The 10,714-nt window shown below is 35.5% G+C and overlaps 1 protein-coding gene across 1 annotated transcript in view; it reads right to left on the reverse strand.

Annotated features, from left to right (window-relative positions):
* LOC110092477 (two-component response regulator ARR14) overlaps nt 1-9,338 on the reverse strand; it is a 36,204-nt gene extending 26,866 nt beyond the window's left edge. The window contains exons 1-4 of the mRNA XM_028700143.1: nt 8,884-9,338; nt 7,082-7,234; nt 6,601-7,002; nt 6,385-6,461 (exon numbers count right to left, since the gene is read on the reverse strand). Coding sequence (XP_028555976.1) covers nt 6,385-6,461; nt 6,601-7,002; nt 7,082-7,234; nt 8,884-9,076 — 825 coding nt within the window. The 5' untranslated portion in view covers nt 9,077-9,338. The remainder of the gene's footprint in view (nt 1-6,384; nt 6,462-6,600; nt 7,003-7,081; nt 7,235-8,883) is intronic.
* Between the last annotated feature and the right edge of the window lie 1,376 nt (nt 9,339-10,714).

Genomic DNA, 10,714 nt, shown 5'->3' on the forward strand with positions numbered 1-10,714 from the left:
GATCGGCTGTGATGGGAGAGCAATAGTAATTGTAGGAAAATCTGAAATAATTTCAGATTTTTAAGTGGTTATGGGAGGGACTTAATTTGAAAATTCAAATCAGTCCAAAGGGAGAAGATGGGCGGCAAAAGAGAGGAGTTAGGGGCTGATTTGGTGGAGCAATTAAATTAATTTGTGGAGAGAGAAGAGCTAATTAAGGGGCCGGCCATAAGTAGTTGGGAGAGAGCAATTAATAGCAATTAAGTGGGCCCTCTAGAAAAGAATTCACGATGGTAGAAAAAATCTGAAATCTGATTTCAGATTTTCTTAGTTAAGAAAGTTTCCTAACTTGTAGTGAGCCATGGATCCGTTGGAATCCATCAGGAAAAAGAAAAAAATAAAAGGCCACTTTCCAAATGAGTCCAGAAGTAAATTAGGAAAGTATTGAGGCGTTTGAAATTTGGATTTCATTTCCTGGGAACAAGGTGGCCGGCAGGATAGGGGGGCGGCCATGGGAATGGTGGAGGGGAGGTCGTCGGCTTGATGGCAGGGAGGACCGCCGGGAACTGGGCCGGCCAAGGAAGGCCGGCGGTGGTGGGTGTGCTGCAGCCGGCGGGTATGTGGGGAGGGGTGGCGATATGGGGATTTGGGAGGGGATTGTGCGGGGAATTTCACAGGGAGAAGGCTATGGATCTTGAGAAGGGGAAAAGAGAAATTTAAGCACACAAACCTCGACTTTTCTCCATTAGAACTCACGAAGAGATCTAAGACGCTCTCTCCTCAAGAACTCACCAAGAGATCAAGAGGAAATTGTGAACTCACAAAGAGAACAACAAAATAAAATTTTCATTCATCAATCCCCCCTACAATACAATGATCAAGCCCATATATAGGCTCATCAAAAATAAAGAAAAAAAAAAGACGACATTGCCCTTGGGCTACAACAAACACTAATTCCCTCATAGGGGTACAAATGGAAAAACAAGAAATAAAATGACATGACTAAAATAAAGCATCAAAAATAAAGCTGTTGAATCATGGTCGTCGCTCGACGACCCCTCCGGTGGTACGTATGTCGGAATCTCCTACGGATGTCCTCATCAGCCGAAAGAACCAACCCAAACATAAACAATAAGCAACTCCTAAATGAGGCCATAAGACCCAATTCTAAATTTAAACTATGGGCAACTTTAAAATGGAGTCATAAGTCCCCACCCAAACTAAATAATGAATATATATCCACTTTAGTTTACTCGGGATTCTTGAAAAGAGGTAACCTATGGCTGCTATTCAGATTCCCTGAACACTACGATCAATGGTCATTAGTATTAGTACATTGAATCCTACGGTATGCACGGGATGATGGAACCATGGGATCTTGATCGAGTCCACCTTCATCCCCTACAAATAAAGTTTAGAACATTCACACACTGTTGCACACACATCTGCACTTCATCCACGGACTAAATATAATTTCATCCTTAATCGAGAGTACTCTTCTACGCGTTAGAATAGGTAATTAACAATGAGGCTATGTTGCACCGATACGGATACAGCGACACGGATACAACACGATACGGACACGAGACACATCATTCTTAAAAATACAGGATACGGGTACGGCGTGGACACGGCATTATAATTTATAAATCATACATAAAAATTAAGAAATCAATCAAAGCATAATATTTGAAATTACAAAAAAAAAAACAAAATCATTTGTAATTTTGTAGCTTATAATATCAAAATAAAAGTAAGCATTAAATGTCTAGTACAACAACAAAAAGCATAAACATAAATTGTCTAGCACATGAAGTTTCAACTATTCAATAAAAGGAATGATATGATTAGCTTCTTCAGTGGTTTGTCTTTGAACTTTTATATCATCTTCAATAAATATTATGGCTTCTAATTCAGGCTCATCAAGTGAAAGATTTGCAATTTCTAATATTCTCATATCATTAAGAGACTCAAATAAATCCTGGAAATGAGAGAACCTCACTCGCTGCCGCGGAAGTAAATACAACGCGTCTTTTTTTTTCAACAGACTCGTGTATCCGATACGCGTCTTTTTGAAATTTAATAGTATTTTAATTGGATACGGCTTTGTCGTATCTGACATGTATCGATGCCGATCGGATGCGTATCCGTGTATCGGTGTATTGGATATAGTACACCTTCATAAATATGTGTATCGGTGTAACATAGCTATGAGGGCTTGTGCTCATGGGAAATAGAAACCAGGTATAAATTAAACCTAACACTAAGGAGAAATATGATTAAACTTTAAATCCAATCTATCTCAGGGAAAGAAGGGACCTTAAGCTTGTAAGAGCAAGATTTGCGCCTATTTTTCCTAGGCAAACAATAGGTTTCATCTAGGGGCTCTATTAAACTTTGTCCTTCGAGCAAGGTTATTAATAAATAAATATAACAACAAGTGTTTATGCTCCTCAAGTAGGTTTGGATATATGTTCAAAATTAAAATTTTGAAATAACATGGAATTAATGCAAATGATACCTCAAGAAGAAGTATTTTTTATTGTAGAAGATTTAAATGGACATATTGTAGGGTGGTAGAAAATTTTAAAAGCATTCACAGATGTTATGGGTTTGAAGCAACTAATGAAGGTAGGAGGACCATAATATTTTGCTTAGCTTATGATTTTAGATATCTTGGGTCTATTGTTAAGGGTGACGGTGACATAGATGGGGATATTATTATTATAATTCAAGTTGGATAGTTGGAAGTGGAGGAATGAATCAAGCTTGTTGTGTGATAGAAAAGTCCACCTCAAACTCAAGGTAAAATTCTATAAGATGGTGGTGAGACCTACAATGTTTGATGGTGCATAATGTTGGCCATTAAAAGAGAAGCATAATAATAACTTAAGTATTGCAGAGATGAGGATGCTTAGGTGGATGAGTGGCTTTACTCTTAGAGACAGGATACGAAATTAGCATATACATGAAAAGGTTGGCAGTAACTCCTGAGGAAGATAAGATTAGAGAGAGTCACCTTATATGGTTTGGTCACATAAAACGATGGTATTCTGATGAACCGGTTAGGAAAGTAGATATATTGGACAAAGTTTAAAATTGCACAATTGGGTATTGAGGCGTTTTTCATTTGTGAGGTGAGGTGTACGTCTCAAGTCGTTTTGAGGCGTAAGCCTCAAAAATCTAAAAATTGCGTAAATTGAAAATAAAAGTTAAAAGTATTTTTTTATATAATGTTCAAATAATATGTTAAATGATGACATATTAGCTTTCTATTAAACTATGAAATGATAAATTTACATACATATAAAACAAAAAATTATATAAGATATAAAGTGTTAAATGATAAATGATATGAAAGAGAATTGAAATCTAAATATTATAGGAACAAAACAATATAAAATATATGAATAGCATAAAAGTATCATATAACATCAAGTTTAGCTTTTTTTTTCCTTTCTTAGTAGCCTACTCATCTATGTTTAATTTCTAAAGAAAGTTAAAATAATTGAAAACAACTCAGAAATCATTTGTATTATCATTACTAAGGGGATTTTTATTTGAATCACTATCATAACAAATTGGTCTCTTCCTTGCCTCACCCTATATGGTTCAATACCTATCAATCTATTTTTTCTTCATTTATTTCAGTCATCTTCATCTTTCATAAATATTTGTCATCAACATAAATATAATACTTCAAAATTTTAAGAGGAGTTGGTGGTGGCATGCAGCTTTCTAGTGATTCCCTGTGGCGGCTACGATTGTGGTGTCTATGGTGAAGGTGATGGGCTGGAGGTTGAGGTAATTGAGATGAAGTTGTTGCAGCTTAAGGGTGCAAGAAGACATGATTTTTTTTTTGCTTTTGAATAGGATTTAGGTAAATTTTAAATAAAATAATTAATAAATAGAGTGAGGTGTACACCTCATGCCAGCGAGGCGAGGCGTGCCTCAAGGTGGGCCTCATCCAAGATGAGGCGTAAGCCTCGAGATATTTTTTACTAGAATTGCACTAAGGAGGGCCTCAAGTGCTCCTCATATTACGCAATTTTAGACAATGTATTGGATTTGGCTATGTTAAGAAAGGTAGAGGTAGACCTAAAGACTTGGTTAGAAAATATTAGAAATTACTTTTCTTTATTAGATTTAAATGAGAATTTGACTCTTAACAAAACACAATGGAGAAAAAGGATTCATATAGTCAACCCCACATAGTGAAATTACTAATACCTTATTATACACTTTTTAACACTAATTTATGCGGTTTAATCTTTTTGGTCAAATTATGATTATATTTTAAAAGCTTATAATTGATATTTAACTAAAAAAAATTTATCAAGCAAGAAACCTTTTAAATGAACTTTGAGATCATCTAAAATTATGTTTTCTTTAGATTTATAGTTAATATGATGTGGCTTGACAAGATGAATTAGGAAAGATAACCTGAGTTTAAACAGGACTAGATCAAGTGCTAAAAGGATAATTAAAAATTTCTTTTGGTCATTTGATGTTCTGTGAGATGATGAGATGTTCAAAAAAATATGTTTTGACCAAGTGGGGTGCATTCATATTATTTGATGAGGTGTAATAATTCTTGATCGAAGTGGTCGGAATACTGCTTATAAAAATTTATGAATATGCTATTTTCTTAGATAGATGAGGACTTTTTGATTGAAAGAACTCTTGGCATGAGAATTCCAAAGCTTTCCTTACCAGTACTTTGCATTGGGATTTGTAGGTGTTGATATATGCCATCAATCTATGTTGATGTCCATTATCAATCTATGTTGGCATATACCATCATTCAGTGATAATTAATGCATGTCATTATCATTACCTAATGCTAGTTGGTGACCAAGAATTATTGTTGGACAAAACATTTAAGAAAAAAGAGACACGTCCAGTATTTGCTTTTCTATGTCCAAAAACTAAGCATGACAGTTTACATCATTTCAATGTGTTGCTTTACATGTTGATATTGCACTTTACAATGAGGATTCTTCTAAAGATTGTCAAAGTGACGATGAGATTGTCGTGGAACTTGACCATAGGGGCTTGTTTAAGTTTTAAGTGAGTATTTAATTTGAATCTTATGTTCCAATAACATTTACTTTCAAACTAATCATTATGTTCATCATTTTCTTAATATTTTCTCATTTTTATAAGTTATTTATAATTTTGTAAGTACTTTATTTTCTCATTTTGAGGGTTACGCTTTGATTCGCCTTGAGGCTTACATCTCGGCTCACTTAGAATAATCGCCTTGATTCCTGATTTTGCCTTTTTAAACCTTGTTAGAGAGAGTTACCTTAGATGGTTTGATCACATAAAACATCAGCCTTTCAATGACCCTATTAGGAGAGTAAATGTATTAGATTCGAGTACGTTTAAAAAAGATAAAGGTAGACATAAAAAAGACTTGGTTAGAGACTATTAGAAATTATCTTTTTTTATTAGATTTAATTGAGAATTTGAGTCTTAATAAGACATAATGGAGATAGAGTATTCATATAACTGACCCCACGCAGTTGAATAAAGATTTGTTATTGTTGTTGCTATCTTCAATAAAAAACACTCTCATGTCCCACTATTGTAAGAATTCTTTTCTTGTTTTTTTTTTTTTTTACTTTTGCCAGACATTTATTTTAATGTTCTAACTTCTAAACGTGCAATTTTTCTAGTCTCTTTACAATCCAACACCTGCATTTACGCAAAATTCTAGCAAAACTCTATCGCATTAAAAAAAGCATTACAGCAAATGGAAACTATGTAAAGCCACCTGTACTATGCAAGAAGCAATTACAATTTGCAAGAAAATTTCCACAAGTTCTCACATCTTTAATCAACACCACAAAAAGATATGAATCCCCATCCCGTTATAACATCGATGCATAAAATATGAAATAGTATTCAAAAGTTCTCAATTACCCCAAAGGCCCTAAAAAAAGTGCTCTAAATTGCACCATGAAATGATAAGAAGATGGTAGTTTGGACGTAATTAAAATTTTACAATGTTATGTGAGTAAATAATGACATTTAGGGATTAAATATACGAATAGATCATTGCAGTGGTATTCATGTAAATACCCCTAAAAGTTCATTTAGAATAAAGAAGCAATGAAGCAAGTCATCTAAAGAAATTTAAAATGTAGAAAATATTGTTCAAAATGATAGTAGCAATGCTGACACAATGCACTAACTTAAAATTAAAATACTGCTTCAAATAAAATCAAATTAAAATTAGAATAAAATAGCATCGACTTCCAAACAAATAAGAAAGAAATAGATTTTTGTTATCAACACTTTAAATATTGCAAGACAATAATAATTTCTTCATTAAAAAAGGGACAAGCTGACGGTTTAGCGAAAAGAGAGAAGCAGCATGTAAACAAGAGATATCAACACCTGCAAGTGGCTTGCTACATTTTCCCTTGTTAAACCAGGAACATTCATTAACTCTAGAATTCTCTTTGGGACAGCTTCTGCATATAATTTATAAATCCATTATTGAATAAATTTTGTAAATAGCTTAAAGCAGCAGTTTTAAGCCTCAATCAAATATTCAAGTAAATTATAAAGTATAAATATATTATATTAGGTAGAAAGGAAATTTGGTCATACTGTCTATGCCAACTTGGTTGACAGCGTTAACAAACTGTTGATGAAGTTCCACTGACCACACCACTCGTGGCTTCTTTGATGCTGAAGGATCTTCATTATCCAGTTCAATATCATCTTCCTCATCTTTAGAATCTCTTTTTTTTTTCTGAGTTTTCCATGAGGCATCTGTCCCTTCATTCATTGAAGACGCATATTCACTTTCATCAGCCACTCGTCCTTGGCGGTCGGAATCCTCAAAACTACTTGAATTTTCTACATCTTTACTTTCATTCCACTTCTTTCGAACGACATGCTGCCAAACATTCTTTAACTCTTCCATCCTTACAGGCTTAATTAAATAATCACATGCCCCATGTTTTATTCCTCTCATAACAGCACTAGTTCTCCCATCCGCTGACATCACTACATATTTATTAAAAAAAAGATTAGTAAGCCTGCTAGAAAAAGTACCAATCACATAAAAATAAATCCAATTACTTACTAATAACGGGAAGATCCATTTCAAGACCAACAAGTTCAAGTAACTTAAACCCATCCATATCGGGCATGTGAACATCACTGATAACCACATCGAAACAGCCCTTCCTTTCTCGAAGAAGGGATAATGCTATCATGGCTTGAGAACAAGTAATAACTGCACAACTTCAAAATCTTGTTAATATATGCAAGCTTCATGAAAGCAAAAATAGATGCGAACCAAGCTAAGTATTAAATAGTTAAGTATAACAAGAATTCCTTCATATTATTATAGATGGCAAATTTTCCACAAGACTACTAGGCCTACATGGTGTATAAAATAATTTAATCTAATGAGCTATTTGGTATCCTAATTTAAGTAGGATTTAAGCATGATTGAGCCTAAATCCAGCCAAACAGAATTTTTGGAACTTAAATTATCATTATTTCAATAAACTACTTTTCAACCTCAGTATTGGTTAAATTCAAAATTTTTAAAATACCACTATTTATAGGATTTCACGATTTTAAGGATTCCTCCTGTTACAATTCTAAAATCTTGAAGCAAATAAAAAAAAATTATCAATATTTAGCAAGATTTTCAGGGTGTTTGGTATCCCATTTTAAACAAGATTTAAACAAGATCTAGCTTAAATCCTTCAAATAGAATTTTGTGAATTTTAAATCCTAATGAGTTGATAGATCTCATGTTGGCTAATTATCAGTTAAATCCAAGAATTTATTAAATTCTACCATTCCCAAGATTTAACGAATGTAAGGATTTCTTTTTTATAAATCTTAAATAGAATAAAGACATTCAAATAATTTACAGAAATTAAGTCAGGTTTAACAAATGTCATGTCAAAGGGTTTTAAGGTTTTAATCCTCTCAAGAGTTATTATATCTAGATTAACAGGATTTGCTAAGTCCTACTAGCAGCTAAACAGTACATTAACAATTGCAATTCCAGACAGTGTTCAATTTTTAATCCTATCAAGATTTACTAAATCTGAATTTACATGATTTACTAAAGCCTAGTTTTAACCAAACTGCCCCTAAGAATCAAAACACTTGAAATCATCATGAAGCTTTGTTCAGAAGATGTGCCATGAATTTTACATGGATCATTGCAATTTTAGAAGCCTCCAGATTATTTATCGGCAGCTCTGCCAAAAGCATGACCATCATGCCACAGAAGATGTCGTAATTTCCGACTATTGCATGATTTTTTTTAAGTTCACTAAATAACAAAAGATAACCAGAGACCGAAATAATAAACTCTTTTTAACTCGTTCATTCCCATGAAACACTTGGTAAACCAACAAGAAGTTCATCAAGATTATAACTATCACTAAGAGAGTAAGATAAATCAAGGGGCAAAAGCCTCCATGAGCAATATGGATGTTTTTTTTCCTCGAAAACGATAAGCAACAAAGCAACAACGGCTTCCAAGTTCCAATACCCTATCTCCTTATTTCAACGCCAAAACCCCGCAAAGAAAACAAAATAAGGAATAAATAAATAAACTTACGGGATTTAAAACATAAATTCAAAAAAGTTTTGCTAATTTATTTTCCTTTCCAAAAGAATTATATTTCATATCATCTCGCCATATTTCGCCAAAAGACGGAAAAAACCTCCTCGCACAAGCTATTTCCCTACTCAGCTCATCAGCAGCTCAGCCACTCAAGCAAGCATATCCAACAACTATAAGCAAATTCAGAACTCCACAACTCCGCAAAAACAAGTTAAGCAAAAAACACACCCAAGAAACCCTAAATTGGCCCCGTTGAACGCCCAAGACAGCTAGGTCAAAGTTCAACTCACCGTGGTACCGGCACTTCCGGAGCATGTGCTCGAGGATCTTCAGGCACGTAACATCGTCGTCGACCACGAGTACCCTAAGCCCAGCCGGAAACTGCTCCGGCGCCGCCCCAGCGACTGTGACAATAGCAAGGCCTGATCCGTAGTTACTCCCCGCGCTAGCGTTCGGCGCCGCTAGCTTCTGCATCGCCTCCATCACTCTCTCTATAACACTCCCCGATCTACCCTCACATCCCTTAAAAGATCGCGCTACGGCGTGGAACTAGCGACGGATCTGATGCCCCTTGAAGGATTCAGGGAAGAAGGGAATGCGGCAGGCGCAGAGGGATGCAGAGGTGAAGAGAAACGGAGAGCCGCGCTGCCTGAAGAAGGGAGGAAACGAAGCGAGCGAGGAACAGAGCGAGCTATTGCGGGAGTGACTAAGACACTGTAGCCTGAAGGAATATCAAAATGTTTTGAAAAAGAATTCTGATAATTGTTATTTTATTCAGATATGGGACTGGCCTAAGAAGTGGAGTGGGGCCCATCGGCCACGGGGCAGTGCGCGTGCGAGATTCGGAGCTCTTTTTAGGCCGACGAGGCGGCCAATCAGGACGAGAAGGATCGGGCCATACCATTCTAACACATTCCTTCATCCGACGTGATTACGGCATTTGTATTTGCTTTGAGATTGACACACACAACTCGTGATTCGCTGCATGATTGGTTATTCTTCTAACAATGGGGATAATCGCACGAATCTTAACGACGCTACTCATGCCGTATTTGTCCAACGTGGTGCTGATGATGGATGCATTCTTGCACGAATCTCAACACCATAAATAATTGAGCTTCTGTTTTTTCCTATAGTGTCAACCGCCCCGCAAACTTCATTGGTGTCATTCTCCAATGTGTATGGTGGCCACCTGCTTTATTGGCTTGAGGCGATTTTTATTAATTTCATAGCATGTGCTGAATTATTCTAAATTTGTGGGAGCTTTTGAGGTGAAGAAGAAGCCCTCCGGTCAAGATATTTGTAAATGTATAATCTTAACAATATTTATAGGCTTTTTTACCAACTATCAAATTAGCATCAATGTTTGTGGTGACCAGTGGCGGATCCAGCCCTTTTTTTTAGGGTGGGCAAACCCGATATATATAAAAATATAAATACAAAAATTATAGATATATTTCACTAACAAAATTCAAAACAAAGCATTAATTTCATCATAATTTTTGAAATTAAAAAGAAAGTTACAGACTTTGCATTCTACTTTGTATTTTCTGATAATGTTGCATAATGACTTCATTCGGAACATAATCAAATACTTCTTTTTCAATATATGGCACTAGACAGTCATTAAGCCAGGCATCACCCATTTTGCTACGAAGTCGATGCTTAATGATCTTCATTGCAGAAAATGCTCTCTCCATCGTAGCAGTAACAACTGGTAATGCCAGTGCAAAAATAATAAGTTTATAAACTAGTGGATACACAACATTTTTTTTATCCTTTACCATCTGTTTTGCCAGAGCAGCAATGCTAGTTAAAGAAGTAAACTCCTCGCTAGTACGCATATCAACAATATAAGTTGATAGTTGATGCTCAAGAGACACAAGATCAATCATAGAGAAATCTGCTGGATATAATTCTGCAAGACGAATCAATTTTCCCTTATCATAAGCAGAAAACATATTTTCCGTTCGGCGACCTCTTCACGAATACGCTTAGACGGCGCGAACTGGCGAAGTGACGAAGAAGACGGTGGCTGCAACTGTGATCGAGACTCGAGAGTGCTCCGCCAGTCAGTCCGCCTGCAGCTTCTCCGACGAGGCGACGACGACGAGTTTCGAC

The sequence above is a fragment of the Dendrobium catenatum genome, unplaced genomic scaffold (assembly GCF_001605985.2).
Source record: "Dendrobium catenatum unplaced genomic scaffold, ASM160598v2 fragScaff_scaffold_9, whole genome shotgun sequence".
Classification (NCBI taxonomy): domain Eukaryota; kingdom Viridiplantae; phylum Streptophyta; class Magnoliopsida; order Asparagales; family Orchidaceae; genus Dendrobium; species Dendrobium catenatum.